At 40.5% G+C, this 27,592-nt stretch overlaps 1 protein-coding gene across 6 annotated transcripts in view; it reads right to left on the bottom strand.

Moving 5' to 3' along the window:
• MYO1D (myosin ID) overlaps window positions 1-27,485 on the bottom strand; it is a 343,691-nt gene extending 316,206 nt beyond the window's left edge. For 2 of the 6 annotated variants that reach the window (XM_073235184.1, XM_073235185.1), the window contains exon 1: window positions 27,043-27,485. In XM_073235184.1, the coding sequence (XP_073091285.1) occupies window positions 27,043-27,137 (95 nt within the window). In that variant the 5' untranslated portion in view covers window positions 27,138-27,485. The remainder of the gene's footprint in view (window positions 1-27,042) is intronic. The other 4 variants (XM_073235186.1, XM_073235182.1, XM_073235187.1 and 1 more) reach the window with 4 other exon arrangements.
• Between the last annotated feature and the right edge of the window lie 107 nt (window positions 27,486-27,592).

The following is a 27,592-nucleotide window of genomic DNA, read 5'->3' as shown; positions in this document are numbered from 1 at the left end:
GGAAAAAAAACAAACCTGTGCTGAATTAGGATAACTGAAAGGTGGCTGGTGTAGCTAGACATAGGGAGTAGCAGGAGACAGACACAGAGACTAGAGGGTGGGGTACGACCTCTAGGGGTGGCCTACCTAGCAACTACCCCCTCTCTTCTTTCTCTGTAACAGAACTATGATTTTGCTTAGGTATCTACCCCTGCCCCACACAGCCTTTGTGTCCCCAGAGTTCAGGGACTGGCCTGCGATGCAACTTGGGCTTAACAAAACAAGATGAGAAGTTAGCTGATAGGGTAACACCCTAATGTGGCTTTGGTCTTGACCTCTGAAAGGTTGAATAGCAGAATACCTACTTCGTTGTGTCAAGCATTACCCAAAAAGTGCAGGAAAATCTTATGGTCACACACATTACTATTATAGTTATATGTCATCAGCATAACAGAGTCATCAATATGGGCAAAGCATGTCATTCAGATTTACTAACATAGCTCACTAAAGATAAGTATCTGGATGTACCTTGGAGTGAAAAATCTAATTTTGTGCTTTATGTATTGAAATTCTATCATCTAAAATAGAAACATATTCTTGCAAAAAGTAAATTACAATAATTATATTTCTGAAAACTATTAATTTTATGTATAAAAACTACCAAAAGTTTTCAAATCATTAAATAAAAAAGGAAACAGACTGACAATAAAAATATTAAGAAAGCACATTCCTTTGTAAACTTTGGGAAAAACATGATATCCTTTTGCAGCCAAACATTTATAAGAATTTGAATAGTCAAGACAGAATACAAAGGTTAGATGGTAGCATACTTCTCATCTTTGTAGAATCATGACATTAAACACAATAACCCTTTTAAAACTGTGCTGCATTTCTTAGTTATGTGCTTCCATTTAGGCCATGAGTCTGTTAAGAAGAATCTCAATTTGGGAATTCTTCCTGTCTTGTGGGAATGAATTGGAAGCAGAATTTCAACTCTGCCAAACTTACAGGATGAAACATCAGTACAGAAAACTGTCATGCAATTTTCAATGGAATAAACGTGGTGAAGGTTATGAGTGCTTTTGGAATTACAAGCATATGCTGCTTTGTGCACATATTCCAGAGAATAATTATAGCCCAGCAAAAAGAAACTTAATTGCTGGCTTAAGCAGAAAAATGATGGCCACATGTCATCTTTCCTCAGTTAAAGATAAACTGCAGAACTTTCTTTGGAACCATCTCATCACAAAATGTTCAATGTGATGAGACAGCATCTATCGCATATTAAAAAAATGGCCTTGAACAAAAGAAAGCTTAATACCATACTCAGCACACAAGAGCTAATGGTTTATAACAGTTAAAATACAGAAGCAACCTAAGTGCCCATCAATGGATGAATGGATAAAGAAGATGTGGTACATATACACAATGGAATATTACTTGGTCATAAAAAAGAAAGAAATCTTGCCATTTATGACAAGATGGGTAGACATAGAGGATATTATGGGAAGTGAAATGCAGTCAGAGGAAGACAAATACCATATTTCATTTATACATGGAATCTAAAAAACAAAATAAACAACAAAATCCAGAAAAGAAAAAAAACAATGATTGCATGTACAGAAAATAATTGATCTGCTGCAAAAGATACTAACTGATGAGCCATGAAGTACAAATCTTTCTTATGTGATACCTGCTCTATAAAATCTCCTGTCATTCTATTTCAGAAAAGATGCTAAAAAGGACATCTGCAAAAGCATGCAATGAAAAAATGGGTCCTCCTCTACTTTAAACAGTTAATTCATTTTAGATTAAATGAGATTAAAGATACATGATATGAATCCTGAACCAGGAAAAAAACTGCCATAAAAGACATTATTGGAGGCAGTTGTCAAAATCTAAACATGGACTTTGATACAAGACTATTATCTAATCCAACATAAAATTTCCTGTTTCTGCTACCTGCACTGTGGTTTTATAAGAGATTCTCTTTGTTTTAGGAAGTACCCATTGAAGTGTTAGGAGTAAAGTGGAATGTCTGCAATTTACTCTCAAATATTGCTGGGGAAAGTGATAAAGTCAATGTTAAATAATCAGTGAATCCAGGTGAAAGGTATATGGGAGTTCCTGTAACTTCAGCAATTTCACTTATACCAAAATAAAATGTTACAAAAAAAACTTAATTCGTCTCTCTTTACATTTCCTTAAGAAAGCAAGGAGTCCTGTAGGAGTCAATTCTCAGAGTGATCAGGGAAACAATGTTTTGGATATTGGAGAGGCCTTTAGTTTGCTTGAAGAGCCACCAATTTCTGTGGTTAGCTCTCTGACAGTTATGCCAGGTCTAGAATTGATTCAATTAGTGACTGCTTCCAGCTTGAACTGTTGGTGCAGTCACTATCTAACCACAATCTCCCGCATACTTACTGTCATGGGATGTAGCTGGCTGGACTCATTCAACCCAGCACTCCAAATCTCCCTCGTTCCTTAAAATATATGCTTTAAGAGAACAGCCCTGTGATAAAGAGGCTCCTAGATGACCATTTCACTGACAATGCCAAGTTCCCTAACATTTCTCTGTATCAATGCAGTTAGATAAACATATACTATAAAAAGAAGAAAAGAAATATATTGTTAGAAATAAACACTATGTCGTAAGACATACACTTGGAGCAAGCAGTCCCTTAAAAACCAAGTGTGCTCATCTTACAGCTGTAAAAACATGCCTGAAGCCTGAATTATGGAGTTTCATGTACTTTCTACAGTTTAAAACAAAACACAGAAGGAAATGCACGTTGCTAGCATGACATGTCATCCACAAATTATAAGTCTAACCCTTGAGCTTATTTTAGAAACTCTCCTCACTAATTTGCCTGTGTTTTTGAATAACAAGGAATATGTTTTCAATCATGGAAGGTTACAGGGAAATTTTTGTGGTAAAAACTGGCCTTCCACTGGCATAAAAATTATCATTCTTACTGCAGTCCTTTGGGAAATAATTTTTTTTTCATCATTGTCAAGTAGCTTTCAAACCAATTTAATAGCTACTGTTCCTAAGAATGCTTGTTTATATCCACTGAAAACTGATGTCACTCAGAACCATGTAAGAGAAAAAATAATAGTAAGCTAGATAAAGAATTTCTTTATAATATTGTAAGAGAACCAAACTATGTGAACTTTCTCATAAAAATGATAACTTCCCACTGATGTTTAAATAAATGAACAATTGTCCTCTAACACATCACACAATTAGCCCTTAACTATTGTACTGCTCTTTTACCATTTTCACAGCAATAATACCAAAAGAACAGAGCCACTTTACTTTGAAGCAAAACTGTATTTGATGTCAATTTTTAAAAAGTATTGTGCATGTAAAATGTCTAGGTAGTACAAAAACCAAATGGCTTTTGTAAATGCTCTATTGCCTTCTCTTTCACGGTGTCTCTAAAATTCCAGTAAGTCTTTATTGCACCTCCACTAACATTCAGTAATTCTGCACAGGAGTAACAGAGTGGTACTGCCTTTCCCCTAACTCAACCTTATATAGCCTGTTTATTTGTTTATGACCTATCATACAAGGAGATACAACTTCTGTTCTACCAACTTTGTTTTTTTCTCTTACCAACTTGTCTAAAACTTAACTGAAAGCATTAGTGAATTAGTGCATTAAAAGGAAACAGAGGAATACCAAGGTGTGGACACAGTTTGACCCCAAGATTACCATGGAGTCAATCTCTTGTTTTTTGGTATTTTCTTTTTTCAGTTTTTTTCTCATTTATGAGAGACTAAACCCCCCTGTACTTACTTTAAAGTTATTTAAATTTGCTTGTAAGGAACACTTTTTCAGTTGAACAGCTGATTACTTAGCTTCTCTCCTGCACCTGGGCTGCTAAGTACTGTGGAGACATCTCCTAGAGCAACAGATAAGAAACTACAAATGTATGGTCTTCAACTCCAGGAGGACCTTTGCCATTGATTGGCAATCCTCATAGTCATCCTTAAATAGCTCCTGTAACCTTCACCAGCATCAGAAGGTAAACCCACTCATCCTCACCTCACCCTGAGGTTTCTATCAGTCCCTTCACTCTCAGCCAATGTTTTACCTTCTATTTCACAGAGAAAAGTAAGTCTATTAGAAACTCCTCCAACTACCTACCAGTTTGCCTACATCTACTCTTGCCCTGACCATCCCGTGTGCCTCAGAAAGAGCTGAACCCTAGGGCTCTGGACCCCACCCTCACCTACTTCCTCAAGCAACTCTAGTCCCACAAATATGCCTAAGTCTCATCCCTTTTTAAAAACAAACATAAGGCCTCCCATCAGTTCTGCAGCCCCTCCACCCCATAACCCTCTCTTCTTTCCTGCTCTTCACAGCTATGATTCGGGAACAAACCACATACACTTCATCCACGTCTCAGCTCATTGAACCTGGCTCACAGCCTACCTACCCTTATATCGATGCCTGCAGTCACCCCACCCAAGAGATTCGCCCATCCCGTTTATGTGACCTCTGCAGCACTGATTACTGCTGATGCTTTCTTCCAGAAACCCTCTCCTCCATCAGCTTCTCTCATACCATTACTTTCTAGTTCATCGTTTTTATTGACTCTTCCTCCAATAAAACCCTTAAATGTTAGAGCTGTCTGTCAGTGGGAGTAGAAACTGATACAACCATTTTGAAAAACACTTATTAAAATATAAAACCTTACCTCTGTTTATATTTCTCAACCAAGTTACTCTACCTCTAGGAATCCATGCTAAGAAAATATTGGAATCATAAGTAATGAAAGAAATAATCCTCATACAGAAATATTAAATGAATGTTATTTATAACTTAATAAGATGATGCTATGCTTGAACTACTGTTAAATGGAAAAAATATGATGCAAAATTGTCTGTACAGTGGTATCTCAATTGTGTGGAAAGTATATGCATAGGAAAACGTCTGGAGGGAAATATTCCAAATGTTAACAACAGTGATTTTCTTGGGAAATGACAACTGAATTATTGCTGAGTCTTATTGTCTTTACATATTTTTGCACTTTGTTCAAGTTTTCTACATCAATCTATTATAAACTGAGAGGAAAAAAAAACAAGGACGAGAAACAAAATTCAGTAAGTGGGCCTAAACTCTTTTTGAATGGTGGTGTCTGACTTCACTTCTCACTCTATACATTCTCCAGCAGGAAATCTCACGTACTCAGAAGAATCATGTGTCATTAGATGACTCTGACCTATGTCCCTAGGACATGTTGCTCTATGAAGCTTCAGAACCGTGCCTCCATGTGGCTTCTAAATAATTCTATGTGATGACTCACAAGAACCATAGCCTCAACCTGTTGTCTTATCCTCCATCCCACACTTCAAACCTCCTTTACTGTAGTCTTGGTAGACAGCACCACCATCCCTAAATTCCTATCTGGGTAACTAGGAGAGTCAGATTACACTCTTGCTCCAGTGATATCCAGTCAAATACCAAGGCCAATCAATTCTACCTCCTTGATACATATGAAAACCATTCCCCCTCCTCCTTCCCACTTTCTCATTAGTCACACCTTTCAATAATTTCCTAATTTGTCTTCCTACCTTCAGCTTCAGCCATGTGATAATGTATCACCTTCATAATACCATAGTCATTCTTCTAAAATGGAAATCTGATCGAGTCATTTCCCCATTTAAATGACTGGGATTCATTCAATGGCTTCCTATCACTACATAATAAACTAAAAAATCCTGAGCATGGAACTTGTTAACTTATTCTTATTCTTATTCTCTCCATATCCACTTGTCAAGTTCCTACTCATTCTTTAGCTCAAACATCTCTGGAACACTTCCCTTTATTCTAACCCCCAGAAATAGATGTGTCCTCTCATGAGTTCCTGCAGCATGGCATCCATCTCTATCGCAGCATGGATTACACTGCTGTAACACTTCTATGTCTATCTTTCCCTCTAGATCTGGGTTAAACATGTGCACGGATTGGATTCTACTCATCTTCGTATCTCTAAAACATAGTACATAGCTGGTGAATAATTACATGTGCTAAATGCTTAAGAGAATGAATGATTTGGCTTACAAATGAAAAAGGACAAGATGGATTAACAAGTTGAATAAATTTTTTTCACTCAACTGAACCAATGCTTGAAGAATCAACATATGCAAGATGGTAAATTCACCCAATTAATTACTGAAACAAACAATAAGTTCAACAATATGAAAAGTGGTGTCTACCTTAAATTTACATAGATATCTTGCAGTGATTTTTAAAGTATGCAAATTTTTAACTTAATTCATAAGAATCTTTCCCTAAATTTTTTTCTCTTCCTGAGGTACACATTTGAAAGTCACCTTTCATAGCTAATGATTTCAAATATAAGCAAAAATAATCTTAGTTTCCTAAGAATAGAAAAAAGTCAAATACTCTTTTTACTGGCAATGTCAACAAACTGGAATTATACTGGAATCAGTCCAAACTAAAGAAAAATAAAATCTCTTTTTCACTTTATGGAGAATTTCTTTTCCATTTATTCCAAACACATGCAATAGGCAACCCCTGGAAATTTTAGTATATTAATCAGAATTATCATGAAAATCTAACTCATAAGATGTTATGAAGAATTAAATGGATCCTGGCAGAGTAGAGACTATTGAAAATTTATGAAACTCTGAAAAACAGATCTCTTCCTTGCTTAACTATTCAAAATTCCTCATAAGTGAGTCAGCCTTCTACAAAAAAACAAAGTTCCACCTGAAATAAACCTTGCACATCTAAGGAAATCAACTTCTTGTCTGGCCAAAAGCAGGAAATTATTGATGAAGCTATTTGCAAGCAACAAATAATCAAAAATAACTCTTGCTTCACTTTGGGATACACTCTATACAGGGTACATAGTGGTGACAGATTTAATTTTATTTGACAAACTAATATTAGAGTTAGTTTGCATTTCCTGTCCACAAACCTACTAAACCAATAAAGCAGAGCCTGGGATTAAAACATCCCATAAGTGTGCAATTCTTGGAGTCATCCAAGACTCAAAATGAATCAGAAAATAATCTGAAGAGAAGTGATAAACATAGGGTAAAGGTTGAATAGGCACAATAAAGTCTTTGATTACAGCTACGGAACACCTGCATTGGGGGTAGGCAGTTGGGGTACTTTGCTGGGTATGAGTACTGTCGAGTAGCTATACTGTGGTCCCCAAAAGATACCAATATAGATATACAAATGTGTGTGTACACATGTGTGAATGTCACCTCACACACATACATATATCCCATGTGTGGCAGTTGCTCTTCCAGTCTCTGCAAATCCACTAAAGTCATGACATACCTTTAGTTGACATTAAGAATTGTGGGTTAATTTACAACTGCATCAAAAAGAATAAAGTATCTAGGGATAAATTTAACCAAGGAGGTAAAAGACCTATACTCTGAAAACTGTAAGACACTGATGAAAGAAACTAAAAATGACACAAATAAATGGAAAGATATTTAATGCTCATGGATAGGAAGAAATAATATTATTAAAATGGCCACACTACCCAAAGCAATCTATAGATTTAATGTCATTGCTATCAAAATACTAATGGCATTTTTAGATGCCATTGGAGTCATCCAAGACTCAAAATGAATCAGAAAATAATCTGAAGAGAAGTGATGAACATAGGGTAAAGGTTGAATAGGCACAATAAAGCAGATAATCCTAAAATGTGTATGGGACCACAAAAGACCCCAAATAGCCAAAGCAATCAGGAGAAAGAAGAACAAAGCTGGTGGTATCACACTCCCTGATTTCAAACTACATTACAAACCTATAGTAATCAAAAGGGTGTGCTACTAGCACTAAAACAGACACATATATAAATGGAACTGAATAAAGAACCCAGAAACAAAGCCACCCTCACATGATCATTTAATATATGACAAAGGAGGCTAGAATAAACAATGGGGAAAAGATAGTCCCTTCAATGAATGGTGGTGGGAAAATGACAGCTACATGCAAAAGAATGAAACCAGACCACTGTCTTACACCATACACAAAAATAAACTTGAAATGAATTCATACAAGACCTGAAACCATAAAAATCACTAAAAGAAAGCACAGGCAGTAAACTCTTGAACACTGGCATTAGTAATTTTTCTCTGATGTATCTCCCCAGGCAAGGGAAACAAAAGCAAAAATAAGTGAGACTCCATCAAACTAAAAACCTTCTACAAAGCAAAGGAAACCCACAAAATGAAAAAGCAAGCTACTGAATGGGAGAATATATTTGCAAATAATATATCTGATAAGGGTTAATATCCCAAATATATAAATAACTCATACGACCCAACCAAAAAAATAAATATTCCAATTAAAAAGCAGGCAGAGGACCTGAAATTTTCCAAAGACAACCTACAGATGGCCAGTAGACTTATGAAAAGATGCTAATCATCACTAATCATCAGGGAAATGCAAATCAAATCCACAATAAGCTAACACCTCCCACCTGTCAGAATGGCTCATATTAAAAAAACAAGAAATAACAAGTGTTGGCAAAGATGTGGAGAAAAGGGACACTTGTGTACTGTTGATGGTAATGTAAACTGGTGCAGCCACTATGGAAAACAATATGGAGGTTCCTCAAAAAATTAAAAATAGAAATATCATACAACTCAATAATCTACTTCTGGGAATTTACACAAAGAAAATAAAATCACTAATTTGAAAAGATACATGTACCCCTATTTTATACCGTACATATATATATGATGAAATATTACCTAGCCATAAAAAAGAATGAAATCCTGCCATGCATGATAACATGGATGGACCTAGAAGGTGTTATGCCAAGTGAAATAAGTCAGACAAAGACAAATATCACATGATCTCACTTTCATGTGTAATCTAAAAAAATAAAACAAATGAACAAATAAAACAAAAACAGACTCATAAACACAGAGAAAAAAGTGGTGGTACCATAGTGTAAGTAGGTATAGGGATGGGCAAAACAGTTAAAGGGAAGAGAGGTACAAATTTCCAGTTATAAAATTAGTAGGTCGTGGGGATGAAAAGTACAGCATAGGGAATATAGTCAATAATACTGCAATATCTTTGTATGCTGACAGACAGTAACCACACCTATTATGGTGAGCATTTTGTAATGTATATAATTGTTGAATGACTATGTTGTACACCTTAAACCAATATAATACTGTATGTCAACTATACTCCAACTTAAAAAAAAAGAATTGTTGGTTAATTTTCATTGGCTGCAATGAGGTTTATGATGCCATTGATAGGGTCAAGGTCTTCTACCAACTCCTAATTGCTGCTGACTTTCAAATCATTTCTTCAACCACTTCCTTGAAGGCTCCTCATTTTCTTTGTTTTAAACACATTATACTGAAGTATAATATACATAAAAATGCACAAACTGTTAAGTGTACAACTTAGTGCAATCACACCATGTGATATTCCTGTATCAAGAAGACCAGTACAGCAGCCCAGAAGCCCTCTTCTAACCTCCTCTAATTACTGCTCCCTGTCTCCTCTCCAAAAATAACTATTATCCTACTAACACCACTGATTTGTGTTGCTTGTTTCTGAATTCTATATTGACAGAGGCATAGGGTAAGTATTTTGTGTCTGGCTTCTTTTGCTCAATATTATACGTGTGAGGTTAATCCATGCTGATTCATGTCACTGTAGTTTGCTCATTTTTGTTGTTATGCAGTTATTCTAGTGTATAAATACCACAATTGATTTTTCCATCCCACTCTTGATGGAAACTTGTGTTCTTCCCAGTTTTGGCCTTATTCCTTATTGCATTTTGACATCTAAAGTTAAGTTTTCCTTTATTTCTGCTTTGTAGACCTAGCACTATTCTTTTTTCATGCTTCATATCATTCATTAAAAAAAAATTTGTCCACTATTACAGATCAAAACAGTTCTTCAGAATGCAAACTAAGTAGCGGAAGAAGAGGCCAAACAACACACGTTGCAAATGTATTCAGCTCTGAAAAGTGTGGCAGAGATTTCTCTGGATGAGGCTGGAGCACTGGCACTCAGTGGCCCATGCTATAGTAGTCTGCAGGACTGACTGGCTTTCTTGGTCTGAGTGTATTCATTCTCCTTTTACACCCACTTTTAAGGAAGAAACTTCAGAACTAATAGCATTATAAAGACAGTACTTGGAGCAGCTTTAAGCAGAATCTATCTTGGTTGCCATCCCTCCAAATGTGCATGCAGATGCCACTTATGGACGATGTTCTGGGAAACAGCAGGGAGCACACAGCTGTGCCTTTGTCAGTAAGGGCACCTTGCATAGGCGCAAAGACTTGGTATCTACGAGGGGAGAGACACAGGCAATTTAGACAACAAGCATGGGTGCCTCAGGTCCTCCACATCCTGCCCACCACTGCTGCTCTGCATTCTAGGGCTTCCCATCTCCTCAGCGGGCTTACCTTTAGCATTAGACCCTCTGTTCTCTTACACTTCTCTCCGTCTCTTTCTCCTGCATCATTCCCATCATAATTTATTCAGACTCAACTCTTCAAGCTTAAAAACAAAAACTCATCTACAACCTTCTGTAGCTCTGGCCTTCTCTCCTCCCTGCAAAGCCAACTTCTTAAAGGCCTCATCACCACTGTGTCTAGTTCTTCAGCCCTTCCCCACGCACTGTCCAATCCACTACAACTGTTTTCCACCTCTACCTCTCAGCCAAAACCACTCTCATGAAAGTCACCAATGCCCTCCTTGATGCTTTATTGAACAGACACTTCTCATCTTCCTTGACCTCTCTGGAGTGTTCCACTTTGCTGGCCATACTCCTCTGCTCTTGACTTCTGTGCTAACACACACTCCTGTTTCCTTCCAGCCTCCCTGGATGCTCCTCTTCAGGACCCTGTTAGGGTGCTTTTCCTGATGATCCCTCAAACACAGGTGTACCTCAGGGTCCAGTCCTTGGCTTTCCTCTCACACTTGAGGCTCTCTGTCTATAATCTACATCTCACAGACAGGTCCCATGGGCACCTCAATCTCAGTGCGAGAGGAGGTATTGCTAGACATCTCCTTTTTCCAACATTTTTTCCAATATGGTATACATAGAGTGAGCACACACACACACACATACACACCCATCAATATCACTGCCCCCTAGTCCTTTCCTTATGTAAGAAGCAGCAAGAGAGCAAAAAGAGCATGGGCTCCGAAGTTAGGTCAGTCTGCTTTCAAATTCAAATTGCCTCTTCAATTAGCTATGTGATTTTAGGAAAGTCACTTTTTCTCTCTGAATACCCATTTCACACCCTACACACACAGTACAATGGGTAGAGTACCTATCTGGGGACTGAACAGATTAAGACAGATAAATGAACAAGTTTATTAATTTAATTAGTTAAAAACTACCTAACACAGGGCCTGATGCCTGGTAGCTGTCCCACTCATTAGTTTCCTCCCCATTTTCCCTTTTATGGAAGCTAGTCCTGTTTCTGTAACTATACAGAATATAAGTCAGCACTCCTATATGAGCCCTCCAAACCTGTCGCACTAGTCTTCTCATTGCCCTTCAAGGAGGCACCTCTGCACGGAATGTTGTCTCCTGCCATTCTTCCTTCATGGGCACCTAAGGCTTACTCATTCTCCAACACCCAGCCCAATCTCATACCTCTATAAAGACCTTCCTTAATCACCGAAGCTCACAGAAACCTCCTCCTAATGTGTACTGAATACTGGTGCCCACGATCTGGCCCTTATTATGTACTGCTTTATGGGCGTACTTACTTCTTTATGTCAATGCCTTTTTTATTTATGTCATTAACTTCTTGCAGGGAATTGCATACAGTCTGTGGTATACCCAGTCTCTAGGAAAAAAGTTTTAAATCACACGTGTTGATGAGCATGAGAGGCCAGTCTCCTTTGATGTGTAATAACGGGAAGCAGAAACATCATTTAATAAATTCAATATTACTTTAAAGTATGTATGTAGACACTCAGAATCTAAGAACTTGGGACCTTATTGACCATGAACCCAATTTCCACATGCACAATGTCCTTTTAACAGTGGCCTCAGTGAGTGACCTTCCAACTTCTTTTTCAATAAAATCCCCAGAACCAGAGACTCCCTTGGGAATCTATTTGATGTCTAGGTGGCAGTTCCTGTTATTTAAAAAAAAAAAAACCTCAAGCTTACAAAAAAAAAAGTTGCAAGTACTTTCTTTCCTCCTGAACTTGACAGTAACTTACTGACTGGATGCCCTATCACCCATTCCTAAGTATTTCCTTCAAACAATGACATCAAAATCAAGAAATTAACATATGCTACTTTTAGTAACCATGAATTTCTCAAACACCAAATTCCCCCAGATGTCTCAATAGCATCCTTTACAGCAAGAGAATCCAGCTCAGAATCATGCTTTACCTTTAGTTGTTATATCTCTTTCATTCTACAGTATTTCCTCAGTTTTCCTTGATTTTCATGAACTTGACTTTTTTAAGATTACAATTATTTTATAGACTGTCCTTTGATTTGAATTTGGCAGACATTTCCTCTGATTAGATTCAAGTTATGCATCTTTAGCAGGAATGTCACAGAAGAAGCAATAGTGTGTTCTTGCTGCACCTATTCACACAGTATGTCATCTAATTTGTTCCATTACTGACACTGTTCCTTGCAATCACTAAGATAGTGTGTCTGCCAGGTGACTTCTCTACTGCAACAACATTCCTTTTTTTTTCTTTGATATTAACTAATGAGCATTCTATAGGGAGATACTAAGTCAGTATCTCATTCCTCATCAAATTTCAAGTGGCTCATTTATTACTTTATGTATTAGCTGATGTAAGTATGGACTCACAGCTTATTTCAATATGATGCTCATACTGACCCAGATGTAGCTAGTGGGTGCTCCTTCAAGGTGGTTTCTGTGTCCTGACCTTTTCCATCATTCTTTGAGGACTTCCTTGTTTTTTGGCACAGGAAGATGGCCCAGGCTCATCTCACTTTTTGTTTTAAAGTAGGGAAGGATGCAACTCATCTTTTTATTTACAAAAATGGGATATACAATCTGTTTCATTAAATATATATCATGGCATCCTTTCAGACCAACACATACATACACAGCCTTCTTTCAGTTCGATCTGTAATATTCCATAGTGTAGATGGACAGAAACTTTTGTGCTCAGGATGCTCTCGGACCTCAGCCGAGGTACCTCTGCATCTAACTGTTCATCTGTATACTTTATAATATTCTTTATAATAGACTGGAAAAAAAATAAGTAAATGTTTCTCTGCATTCTGTGAGCCATTCTAGGATATTAATCAAACCTGAGACAGGGGTCATGAGAATTTCCAGTTTATAGCTGCCTGGCCAGAAGCACAGGTGATCACCTGGACTTGTGACTGGTGTCAGAAGCACAGGCAGTCTTATGGGACTGAGCCCTTAACCTGTGAGATCTGATACAACTCAATGGAGATATCAGAATTGTGCACATTAAATTTGTAAGACACACAGTTGGTGCCCACTGACAACTGGGGGATTGTTTGGTGTACTAAAATTATGTCCTGTGTCTTATTCCTTCAGTCATTCCTAAATGACATAGTTTCAAGTGTTGTTATCACACTGAGCATTCTTTTCTGAATGAACACCATTCTATCCACACAGCTTGTAAAAGTATATGTGGTAGGCACTCTTGGTTGTCTATCCAATATCCTATTCTGCCCTTATAAATCATTATGTCCTAAAAGAATCCAGTTTCATTCAGTTATCTACTCCCTTCCACACAGCTATGTGCTTCAGGAAAACTGTGCTCTATTCTCAGCTCTTGACGACTCTGAAGCAATCATGACAACCACATTCCTTGGAACCAGTCAGATGGGTTTAGTAATTTGCATGTGAGCAAATGCTGACCTGGAACCCTTGAGGAAATCTTCCAGGGACTTCCTAAGAAAGAGAAGTATAAACAAGCAAAGGTTCCCCCTCCTTCCTCAGAAAATTACTGTTCTGGATGGGATGCACTGACCAGCTGCAACTGTCTTCCACCAGCCTGAGGATGAGACCAGCACAAGAAGGACAGGATGGAGATAATCACAGGCTAGTTGATCTAGAGCCCTTAAGGACTGGCCAGAGCCTCCCTTATCAGTAGAGTTCTGGATGGGTGTGACAATATGTTTCCTTTTTGCTTAAGCCCATTTGGTTAGATTTTCTTTTAGTTGCAGCCACCAGCATTCTAACTGATAAAGGTGACAGGGGCACTACCACCTGCTCCCAGAAAGCTAGGGTATGACAGAGTGGAAATACCATCTTGTATTTCTTGATAGGGCCCAGGTCAATGTTGATGCATAAGACAGACTACCGAAACCCTCATCTCTGGCACTCCTACAATGCTATTTTGTATTTACATTGTTGCCCTTCAGTAGAGAGCTAGAGATTTACTTATTACTTACATTGTTAGCTTTTCCATTTTGTCAACCTGTTCAGATCTTTTTAAATGAATTATTTTTAAGTGGGGGAATGCCAAAGGGAGTTAAAGAATTGCTACTTGATTGCCAAGCAACAGAGCTGAGAGGAAGCTGTAGAAAAATACAGAAAGAGGACACAGATTTTGCATTCCAGCAGAGACTATGCCAGTGAACTAGTGAAGAATCCTGGACTCATACACACTTTCTATGTTCCTAACTTCATGTATCTGTACCTAACTTCATGTATCTGTATATCAGCGAGATAACCTCAAGGTTCCCTTCTGGCATTCAAATTCTATGACTCAGAGATTTTCAGGAAATTCATGGCTCAGAATTCTTCTTGTATTGCTTCAGGCAAAAAAACAAAAAGAGAAGCCACAGAAAATCACTTGCAGCCTATTAGTTATTAACAAGATTGACATATTTCAAATCAACAAAACACTGCTCTTGGGCTGCCTAACTCTAACAGACAGATTTGTTACAGTACGGATAAAGACAGGACTGAAAGAAAAGTGTGGAAAGCAATTGCCAATTCTGCACTCTGTTCACCAACTGGACAAAAGCAAACATTCAGAACAGCTCCCAGACCTGGGGAGTCCTAGCAACTAAAGGAAGCCCAGATACATAAACAGATGCTCTCACCTTGAAGTGGCTGCAAGATGTGTAAAGCCCTTCAACTGCTCCCCAGTGTACTTAAGTCTGAGTCCTTCATTTCCCAAGGCCCTTTGCCAAGTGTGGCCCCTGACCAGCTCTCCACCATCACCTGCCCACAGACTGCCCAGAGACTCCAGCCTCACTGGACACCCTTCAGTTTCTGAAACACACCCAGTGGCCATCTGATGGTCTGTCAGTATCTCCCTTTCTCCCTCCCTATCTTGGGATGCATTCTGCCTGGCCTCACTCTCTTTCTCCATCTGATTCTCCCACCCCATCCCTTCCCACCACGCACAGATTTCTCATCCTTCTGATCTCCCGTAAAGCCAGCTTCCTCATAAAGCGCCTGCTATGTGGCCTGCACGCACACAGCGCTGCTGTTTCCCCTCCAAGGGAAGCCTGTTCTTTTACTTCATAGCATTATTACTACTTGTTATTATGCTTCTGTTGCTCACCGGTTTGGCATGTCTCTCAGCTGATTTATCAGCACTATGGGACAAGAAACCACTTCTATCTGGGTTGCCCTACATATTCCCCTCCACCCCAAAAATGAAGAAGATGTGGTTGCCATTATATTTTCAAAGACAACTTAATGGCATGGAAAAATGCTTAAGATACCATGTTATATGAGAAAACTACAAGATTGTATCTTGTAAGAAAAAGATTCCAAAATTTAAAATATATACACTTATATATGTATAAGAAAGTATAAAGAAATATAGCAAGATATTAACAAGGATGATGTGACTATACTTTTTTGTACAGAGAATCTGGTGACAGAAACAAAAATAATACATAGTATGTTAATGGTGGACAACATAGGGGTAAAGCACAGAAACCTTGTTTTAAACATGAAGAATACAGCGTGACTATCAAGGAATTTAATTGATTTAATAATCATAACAGAACTAAGGACACTGATTATTTGGGTAAGTCACATCTGTTAATATCCTACTCAGGCACATTCCACTCACACCCCATTTAGCTTCAAATAGAATATAAGTGTGGAGTGAAAAAACCAGTGGCCTAGGATAGTGGTTCCAAACCTGGCTGCACATGAAAATTACCTGGGCATTAATGAGACTTACGATATCAGAATCTCCAAGAGGTAAATCCAGGGAATTTGTATACTTTTAAAATGGGTAATTTTGATACAAAGCCCAATTTAGAAGCCACTAATAAATTAAGAAGTTACAAAAAAGGTTGCTTTTCATTAAAAGTTTCAGAAAAGACAGGAACCTAGTACGCAGAGGTGCAACCACTAATAGCAGCTGCCTACCACAAATCCACAGGCAATCACAAAGCACACACAGTGTGGAAAAATCCACCCATCAAGCTTTGGTTCATTCAGCTATACAAATAATTCAAATACCAAGGGCAGCAGTAAGCTTTATAGTAGTGCCTTACCTACTCAGAACTCAGCCTTGGCCTACATGCCATTCTAGCCAGACACACCAAAGCAATCAAAAAAATACCTCTAAGCAGAGAAGATAAAAAAACAGACATCTACAAACTTGGGTCCTAGGATTGATACACCCATTCATCCCCTCAGTCTTCACCAGGACACATTAACTCCTTCTCTGTACTTCCTTCTAGGAATTCATCCCAGAGCAGATTAGATCTGTAAATTCAGAAGAGAGAGAGATTCACAGGAAGGAACAAAACATTATATATATGTGTGTGTGTGTATATATATATATACACACACACACATATATACATATCCATAAATCAAAAGGGCATGAAACGATCATTCACAACTATGGTCATGATAAAAAAAGTTAAATTGCATTCTTTATATTCTGTTTAAGGAAGCAAAAATAAGGGAGCATTAACATTTGAGAACCCTCGACATGTTAAGAAGAATCAACTAGCTACTGGTTATCTCATTTGATGAAATAACCTTGTAATGTAGGGATCAGTCCCATTTTAAGACTGTGCAAGAGGCTCAGAGAACTGAAGTGAACTGAAGTAAAAGTCATACTTTATATATAATACAACCATGATAAAGTCCAGATAACTGAAATGTTTCCTTTGCTCATTATTTTGTAGTGCACTGCCACATTTTAAATCATTTTGGTTGGAAATATTTCTAATTGTGTGTGTGTGTGCGTGCGCAAGGACAAAAGCCATCTGGAAAACCATCACCCAGAAAGTGGTTTTCAAACTGTTTTCAATGTGATAGCATCTGTTCCGAAACAAAAAAATTCTTTGGAGCCCTAATACATAGCAGCAATGCTGTTCTGTTGAAAGCAGAAGGGAGCAGGTGGCCTGAAGCCCTATCCCACCCCTACTTGGAATCCAGGACTGCTTCTCAGGTACCTCCATGGCCTGGGACACCACAGAATGCAGATTAAAAATAGCACCAATCCAAATGAGCACAGTCAATGGTTTTGTGGCATAAAAGCATATATCCCTTATAAAATTCAACAAAAGGCACAAAGCTACATAAAGACATCATGAAGCTGTAAAAATGTAGTCAACTTGCTTAGGTAAGCAACAATGTAAGACAGGTCAGGATGACTGTACCACTAAAGTATGTTGTATGGTATTAGGCTTTGTGTGTTTGGGGTCTACAAGTCTTTTAAAGGGCAAAAAAAGATGCCTACGATTTCACAGACTTTCAGTATATTTTAAGGGCTTGTTGTTTTCATGAGTAATGGTAGTTATGTTTTCCTATCTTCTCAAAGACTGAATTTACAGCAACAGAAAAGTCAGATTATAGAATTATATAAAATGCAGTAAGTACATAGTTCAGGCCGGAATCAATAATGCAGAAGTATTATGCATTTATTTATTCATTCATTGAAAGAGGTGAAAACATTTTGTCCTTTATGCCTGGAAATAAGCCTTCAGAGATGACAAAGACTATCTTCTTTAAGGTAAAGTCCTTGCCCTCAGGCCTTGACTAATATTAGGAAACAAATATTAACTAACAGGACAGGTCAAATCAACGAGAAACTTCTCACAGTTGTACTTACTGACAACTAGACTACAGATTTGTTATTTTGAGGGGTTAAGGTTTTCTTCTTAATTACAAGGAACCTAGGCTAGGATGGCAGAATCAGGCTAACTCAACCTCATTATCAAGGACTTTTTCTTATAATAAACTAAAATGACCTAGATGTCTATAAAAGCCAAAACTGAAACGTGACCAATTTTAGGGTCATCCAAAACAAATGTTAAGTTTTTTTTTAATGGAGTTTGACCTTTTTTTATTTTAATTGACTATAAAATTTTTCTTGACTTTATACTGAGCACAAAGCAGCTATCTGAGATAGAGCCGTTTGAAATCACCCTGACTCCGCTACAGATGATCCTCTATTGTACAAGTTACTCAAAGCAGACTTTGTGGTCAGAGGGGGAAAAAAATTGTTTGAGATTCTCTTGGTGTTTGCTTCATTGTTTTAGTGGAAGCCATTTTTTGACCAATTCATTTGCCTCTAGCGCTTATGTGACCTTTGTGTGTAAGTGACAATTACCGCCCCCAGGTCTTAGTAATATGGCTGTGGGAGATGTACAGACAGGAAGGATAGAAGCAAGGTTGTGCTTGTTTCTTGATGCATTTTTCCATCTACTCCTGAAGTTTTTTTCAGAACCCTGAATTGGTCCGTGTCTTTTTTGGAAAAAGCTATGTTCAGCAGTAAACAATCTTTTTATTAAAGCAAAATAGCTTTACTAGAGAGCTAATATTTCAGCCCCCATAAAGTGAAATCCATTTCTATACTGTACACCAAGGAGCAGAAATTGGAGGAAATGTAGGCAGTTTCATTCTAGGCACAACAGTAGCCTTATCCCACATGACCAGCTGTGGCTGGAACATAAATCGGGCTGTATTCAGGACTGAGGCCAAGACAACAGGAGACTGGAAGGTGGGTAAAGTCTGAAGAAGGAACCAGTGGACGCTCTCGAACCCCTTCTCCATCAACTGCAGTCACTTCTCAGAAGCCTTTACTACTTTAAAATGGCCTGCTTTCCAAAAGTAGACCATTCTGTTTCACCAAGAAATATTTAAAGTCATGGTCAGATTCACAAGCTGGCTCACGAATGTGTCTTTAACCCACAATGGGACTTACATAGTATTCACAACACAGTCTGGTACCGAGTCTTGGAAGTTCTGTAAGTAGGCATAAGAAAAAGGAAGAAAAATTTCCATTTTCTCTTCTAGGCCCAGAGATGAGATGAGCCACAAATGTTTTAAATGAGCAAAGTTTTTATTTGGCACCCTCCCTGTTATCACAGCCTGCCTACCCAAGAATGACCTGAATTCAGGCTATACCTGGCTCATCCCTTCCCATCAGTGCTCATTTCTCCATCCCAAGTAGGTCTTGTGCCTGAACAGTTACATGCTGTAAAATTAATTCTCAAAAATGAAATTCTCATGCCTACTTGCGATCAGAAGAAGGGACTAAGAAAGAAAGGATTGGGCAAATTTACACTAATGTGCCTGTGCTGCATTTGAAGTATTTGACTTTTTAAGAGGATTCTTATCAACCTAACTCAATCTCTAGTTGAGAAAATCTGGGGTGGCATAAGACAGAAATGAAAAAAGTGCAGACAATGTAGGGGAAAATATTTTTTGAGCAATGGAAGCTGGCTAGCAGCATGGCCAGGCCACTCGTGCTGAGAGTGGGTGGAGAGAGAGAAGAAAGGAGGGCTAGGAGGGTGCAGGCCACTGGGCAGGGGGACCATGTGAGAGGGCTGTTTCCAAACGGGAGACTCTTATTTCCAGCAGGGGTCTGCCCACATTCTAACTCTTCCACAGAGCATTTCTACCTATTTCCAATCCCACTTTCTCTTTTTCTGAATTTCCTAAAACTCTAGTATACAACATATATACCAACTCTTAATTACATTGTCATCAGTTTTCTCTTTTTTAGAAATACAGTAAATTGATTCCTTCTCTCTGGGAAGCCCTTAAAACAACTGACTAGCCACACTATTCATTTTACTCAATCATATTCTACTTTACATTCATCCACTTGTTAAGTATCTTTTACTTCCAATTAAGCTATCCTCAAGAGATGGCTTTTTAAAAAGTAACCCCCACCAAAATACCCGACAGAGCGATAAGCATAAAGGAATTCAAATTACTGCTAGTTTTAAAGCTAGAACATTATATTAAAAATATATAAGGTCTATAATTAAACAAGGAAATAAGTTACAGATACATATTTTTTAAAAGACTATTTTATAAAGGTTCATCACCCTGGGAATTTCAGGCACTAATGTCACTAACCTTCGTGAAAACAGAGAACAGCAGACATGAAGAATAAACTGTTTTGGAATATTTGTGAATAATATGAACATCTGATTTCCTTCCCCAAAGATTTTAAAACAATTTTCAGAAACTACACAGTGGTATTGCTGGAGGGAGCAGGATTCTGAATGTGTTTAGGGTGACAGGTCCAGAGAATTGGGAACAGCAGGGTATTTGGGCCACAGGGCTGGACTGAGAGGGGATGAGAGGAGACAGAAGCCCCTACTGAGTATCTACTCTGCTTTACTCTGCTTTACAGGTGCAATAATTTAATCTTCACAACAACACATCATTTTTACAGATGAAAAAACTGAAGCTCAAGGAGCCTAAGTAACTTGCTCAAGGCCACGCCACACAGGTGGCAGTAAGGGAACAGAGACAGGGCGAAGGTCCGCATCTGTGTATCGCCAATGTTCTTGCTCCTCCACTAGATAACCGAAACCCCTTCTAGAATGTTTTTCATCCTGGCGCCCCAAATAAAACCAAAACAAATGAATCTGTCCTAGTGAGGAAGGTAAAGGTGAAAAGAGATGGCTCTTTAGCTGTTAGGTCAGGGAGAGGAGGAGAGGCCATTTGGGAAGGATTCAGGAAAAGTTAACATTAGTTGAGAGAGAGTTATGACCACACACTGACCAGCCACTTTTTTACACATCATGTGCTTTCTTCCCAATAACCCTAAAAGGCGATCATTTTACATATAAAGAAACTGAAGCTTAGGGAGGCTAACTTACCACAAGTCCTACTGCTAAAAAGATGAAAGTGAAGCTGGGATTTGAACTTGGTAAGTCAGGTTTCAAAAGCCTGTGCTCTTTCTACTGCTCCCTGTTGCAAGCATGCTCTCCCTTTTCTTCTTCCCACAAATGCTCAAAAACTAAAGTTTGGGAAACACTGTTCTATTAAGAGATCTAACCAGTAATTATATAACAGTTGAACTAAAAAGAGCCTGTTCCCCGCAGGAAACAAAATGGTCAACTCAACCAAGGAATTTAATAGACAAAGAGAAGCTTAGAATGTATATTACAAAATGCTGTTACCCTCTGAACCCATTTATGAATACAGCTGACATTTTTATAGGCTCATCAGCAGGTAATCTCCCCAGTGAGCCTGGAGCTACTGTTGAAGGCAGATTTCCCTAGCAGCTTGACTTGGCAGTTGTTCGGCAATGACCCAATCCAGTCCCAACAGCAGCAGAGCAAACCACGCCAGAGAATTATACTAGGGCCAGTCCTTGAGTGAGGGTCCTTTTTGCTGAACTGGCTCAGACTTAGTTTGAGAATGTCAAAAGTATAGCTGTCCACATTTACCATGCAGACATGGGTCATTAAGTAGATTCATTTGCATCTATACCAGATTCACTATGTTTGTCTCCAAGTTAAGACAAATGCCAAAGCTCATTTCTTGAGTGTATTAGTAGAACCCTTCAGAGCCCTCAATGAAACCCACGAGCAGCAGCTTCTGAGTGCTTGATTCTACCCACATCTGGCTCTATTTGGGAGCTAAATTCAGCAGAAGTCTCCAGGGTCAACAAATGACCCTGAATAAAAATAGTCTTGGACATCTGTCATGGAGTAGGAAAGGAAACAAGACGCAGGGTGATTCGCTCCAAACCCAAATTCTCATTTTTGTCCCAATATGAAGTCAATGTGCAAAACAGGCACAGAGCAAACTGTCCTTTTCCGAAGTCTCTAAAAGTAGTTGCCAAAGAATTTCACATGGAAGCCAAAAAAGATTTAGTGTGCCATTCACCTCTTCTATAAATCTAACTACAGTGCTTCTAACTAGAGCTGTAGTTGGAACCAGTTGCAGATTTACACTTGAAGACCACCCAGAGTAACTAAGGTTTTGCCCCTGGCAAGCAAAAGGAACCCTTTGTTCCACCAAATTTTCCAATAACCAACCAGCCACGGAGAAAGGGTACAGAGATTATGTGGAGAGTGTCAGTATGTGAGTGTGTGCATGCACGCACATGCCTGTTCACTGCCTTCCTACTAATTTTACAACTCGTTCCTCCAGCCTCCCCCACAATTAAGTTGTATTAAAATAAGTACAAAATTTTGAGAAGATTGTAAGGTTTTTAAGTTAAGAATTCCACCACTTGAAAAATAAGCAACTAACTAACTAATAAAAATAGTGAACTCATTTTGCAATGTTTTGAACATGTAAGTACCAATTCTTTAGAATGATAGAAAACATAAAAGAACCAGAGATGGGGTTGCTTCACAAACCCATATCTAATTTAGCATTCATAATTCATATTCTTTTTTTTGTTAAGGTATTATTGATATACACTCTTATGAAGGTTTCACACGTAAAAACAATGTGGTTACTACATTCACACATATTATCATGTCCCCCCCCATACCCTACTGCGGTCATTGCCCATCACATACTCTTTTTCTTAAAGGTTCCCCGACCCCACCCAATTATAATGAGTCTTAAAGGACCACAAGACCTGGATCCACCTCTGGACAGGACAAACTTTCTGTCTTTGAGGAACTCACAGTATGGTGGGAAGGCAGGGATGCAGATAACAACAATATAACATGATAAATCCTAACAGTTAAGACCCAGTGTCTGTGTATCCTGAGAGCACAGGTGAGACTATAACTAAAGCCTGCTTTGGAGGATTCGGAAGGACTTCTCAGAAGTGGTGTCAAAGGATAAGTCGGAGCATGGCAGGCACAGGATGAGGGCAGAGATGAGGGGGGAAAGGACACTCCAGGGGGTGACGACAGTCTAGGCCAGTGGTTCTCAGCTGCAGACAATTTCACCCCCTCCCCCAGGGGACATTTGGCAGTGTCTGGAAACACTTTTGGTTGTCATAACTGGGAGAAGTGGTGCTACTGGCATCTGGTGGGTAGAGGACAGGAATGCAGCTAAACAAGGCACAGGACAGGCCCCACAGCAAAGCACCAGCCAGCCCCGAATGGCAAGAGATGAGGCTGGGAAACCCCAAGCTAAGCACTGGTATAAAAATATGTTGTGTTAGGTTACAAGGGAGAAGTTGCTTGTAGCTTTGGCAAGCACAATGCTTCAAATGACTGTTTTTATGAAAGAGAAAAGCTAGTAAGAAAAGAGAGGAGGAAAATTAAATTTCCCAGGAGCCAAGTTATAAGGCTGAGCCACTACCAATACAGTTAGGAAAGTGGACCTCTGGAAGCCCAAGGTGTAGCTCATCCCATGAAAGGACAAGCACATCTCTCCAGGATGCTGTCCTCAGCTTGAGTCCACTCCGGAGCAGCAGCCTGCATTCTTCCTTTGAGGCAAATGGCTAAGTCACAGTGAGGACGAGATGTTCCATGCAGCTCACCCTGGCGGGACTCTCACTTGGAAAGAGGGTGCAAAGTTGATGCTAATGCCAAAAGAACTCAAGTACAAGAACAGCCAGAGGAAGAATAAAAGGAACCAAAGGGCTCCAGGTCCAAAAAGAAAGCAGCTACAAAGGAAGCAGAATGTGGTGGGGATGTGGTGGGGATGTGGTGGGGGTTAGGGCTGTTGGCAGGACTCGGCCTCATCATAAGGGCAGGACATGCGTGAGCAGGAACCTGACTCCTGGACACAGACCCTTGACAATGGAGTGAGAAGCTCACCACCTCTGCCCAAACCAGCAGCACCTCCACCACCACCAAAAGGAAAAACAAATAAAACCAATCTCTGCCTTCACAAGGCTTCTAGGAGGGAAAAAAGGCAGCCCTCCAAATACTAGCAGTTTTGGTATAAGGGTAAACGATACAAACTTAAACTCCTCGGTTATACTAATCCATCCTAGTTCACACGACCCCTTTAATTTTACCTCACCCGGATTCATGCATGGACAAACACCTACATCAATTTTTAAAAATAATAACAGAAAGACAAAAGTTGCATAACTGTAACAGACATCTAAAAATCAAGCTTTAGCTCCAAGAGGGGAAAAGAAGGCCAGCAGAGTAGCAAAATAAGAATATAATTCTACGTGGACAATGTCATAAAAGCTTGAGGGAAAAATTGGCATTCCTTTTTTTCTCTCACTCTCTAAAAAAATGTCACAAGGAATGTACCATGGGCCCGGCATTAGGCTCGGTGCTGCTGTTAGGAAAATTAAATTCAAGTTTGGATGACGCAGACCCCTGAAACAACTGCAGCCTTAAGTGCCCGACTGTAGGTTATGGACTGTAAACGAAGGTAGAGGGCCTTACAGAAGAGCTAGGTGGAGAGAGAGGACAGGACTTGCCTGGCAGGAGTGAGAGGAGCTACAGCGTGGGGCAGGCAGGATGACTGGGCACATGCACACATACCCATTGGGAGATGACATACTCAGATTTCACCTACATACAACCATAAATATACCCCTAGTAGGGTCCAAACACCCGTGCTCCATGAGATGAAAACACCTCAACAGCACATAAGGGCTCTCAGATCTGCCATGGGTTTCTGGCCACCTTCTGCAAAGGGAAACAAATGTCAACGGGTCACGACAGCATGAATCCAGGATCTCATGTGGGTAAACAAGTTTTCTGGAGGGATATCAGGGTGATATGGAATCCAGACTTGCTCAGAGAGAGGGCTGCTTTCCAGCGGGTTTATTAGGATTCCCAGCAGGTGAGGAGGGTAAGGTTGCTGCTTCCTTTGCTGGGACTGTGTTTACAGCTACCGTGAACCAACCACTCCCAGTGTGTCAGTAAATCATGAACAATCACTATACCTTATACCTGTACACTGAGAACTGCGGTCACTTCTCAGAGTGGTCAAGTACACCCACAAATGAGACCATATAAATATACATGCATGTCTTAACATCTAGGATCTTGACTAACTTGTGAATGGGTGTAAAGGTGGACCTAGAAACCCAGACATTAGGCAAGGGTCCTGCTAATGAGAGCTGGTGATTCCTCCCACCACTCCTCAACACCAACTCTTTCCCCTCCAGACAACTTAGTTTATTCACCATCACCCAGAGTCAGCTTTCATGTTCCACTCCTCTGCTCAAGCCACTTTATCCACCTGGAATGTTCTCCATCCACCTAGACAAACCCCACCCATCCTTTCTGATGCCTCTTAACTTCTCTCCTCTACATTGTGTTTCTGAGCCTGAGGCTTTTCTCCTTCTTCTGAACTTCCAGAACAATTAGTTTGTACAAACTACTTAGCAAAGAATAACCTGAGCTCTAATGAGGCTTAACTCTTCTTTTGTTTTTTTGATTTAGTATTTAAATCAACAGAAATTTTCATCTTTCTCCCTGTCTTCATGACAAGTCATGAAGAGGTAAGGACCTATCTCTATTGTTCCTCGAGTCCTTCCACCTTCATAGAACACCTGCACAATGTAGAATTAAATCTCAAGGTTCTCTTCTGTGCACACAGGAGTTAAGGTAGGCTCACTTTAATAATCTTAAGATTCAAGTCTCACGCTTAGGAGACTTTGCAACAAATGATATGTGAAAGCAAAAAAGAATTTGAGTGTGCTGAAAAATGTTGGTGATCCCGATTATTTTACAAATTATGAAACAGATACACTGGCTCAAGGTCAGATTGTGGTAGGCACGTGCAGAACTCAGATCTGCACCCCTACTCCATACTCTGGGACATAATGAAGCCTGGCCAAGAGCAGATGAAAACTCCGTGGGGGTTGCAATTTCAAAGATTTTTAAGACGTTTTTTAAATTCTTAAAGTTAACAGGGGTAATTCATACTGAGAAGTAGAGTTAGTTAAGCACCCAAACCTAGATTATGATTCTCATGGTATAAGCTATGGAGTGCTGCTTAGCTCTTAACTTTACAAGAAATGGGCTAGAACTTGGATGAAACACACATTCACCAAAACTCAGTTACTTTGAAACTCCATTTACTGTAATGTTACAAAAAAAAAAGTCAAAGAAAAGTCGCTTACATATTCTCTATCAAGAGTGAAATAATCACATGTAGACTTTGTAAAACAAATTCATCTTAGAAGCCCATTTTGGGGCATTGAGTATGACTACATTTTCAAGGATGTCAGTAACACAAGGGCTCCATCTATAACTCCTTGAAAAAACTGAAATCATGAATGCCTTGTCAAATTCAGACAGTTTATCTTGGCACTGGCAAGCAGAGCAGTCTCTTCAATGTCTGGAAACGTGTCTAATTACGTTTAGACAGTAACTAAAAAATAGCCAGTGTCCCGGAACAGACAGCTCGGAGATCTCTCCATAGCATCCTGGATGACATGATGGAACCAAGCCAGGAGAAAAAAGGAGGAGGAGGAGGAGAAAAAGAAAAGAACCAAGTGTAAAATCGGGATGAGACCCCAGACGCCTTCTAAAACAACCTCCAGTCTCCCAGGGCCTTCGGGGCGGCCACCAGTCTCCCTAAAGTTTTTATTTTCCTTTCCTTTTGTTTCCATTAGGTCACCCGTTCCGCCCACATCACTTACCTGGGGCAGCGCACTAGTTTGCCCAGCCTCAAGCGCGGCCTCCAGCCTGGCGTACCCCTACCCACCCGCCCCTCCGGTCGGGGGGCACCCAGGGTCACCCAGGCTCAGTACGGAGATCGGCACGCCCCGTGCACTCCCCTGCGGCCGCACCCCAGGGCGTCCTCTCTCGGGAAAGCGCAACCATCAAGCTCAGCCCGGACCCCCAAACGGCCGCACTCCTACCCTCAAGTTCTAGGGCCCCCGACACCCCGCGCCGCAGGGGCGCCCCCTCTCGGGGAAGCGCAGGCTCGCGCCACCGCGCACGGCCGCTCCGCCCTCACCTGAGCCGGAGGTTGGCCATGAACTCGGGCATGGACACAGTGTCCATCAGCACGAAGTCCGCCTTGCCGAACTCCAGGCTCTCCTGCTCCGCCATGGCGCCGGCGGACGGGCTCAGGTGGGCGCGGACGGGCTCAGGTGGGCGCACTCAGCCGGGGCCGGCCCGGGGCGCGCTGGGCTGCAAGGAAGGGGGCGCCGCGCGCCTCTCGGAAGGTCTGGACCGGACGGAGGCCGCCCCGCTGCTCCTCGGCGCGCTCTCGGCCGGCGCGACACACCCGGCGGTTTCCGCTTCTCCCGCGGAGGCTGCCCGGCGCTGTGGGGGACGGGACACCGAGACGGCGACGGCGGCGGCTGGTCCCGCCTCCGGCCTTGGTCTGGCCCCGGCCCCGCGGCCGCCCGCCCCGCCCGGGCCGAGCCTCTCCGGCTCCGCCCCGGCCCGGCCCACCCCGCCGGCCAAGAAGCCCGCCCCCGCCTGGGCGCAGGCCACCGCCTCCTCACCTGGGCGGCGCGCACGCGCGGGGCGGTGGCGGCGGCGGGGGCGCGCGCCGGGCC

This window comes from Manis javanica, chromosome 4, assembly GCF_040802235.1.
Source record: "Manis javanica isolate MJ-LG chromosome 4, MJ_LKY, whole genome shotgun sequence".
Taxonomy (NCBI): domain Eukaryota; kingdom Metazoa; phylum Chordata; class Mammalia; order Pholidota; family Manidae; genus Manis; species Manis javanica.
The sequence above is the reverse complement of the archived record's forward strand: the minus strand, read 5'-3'. Positions and strand labels throughout refer to the sequence as shown.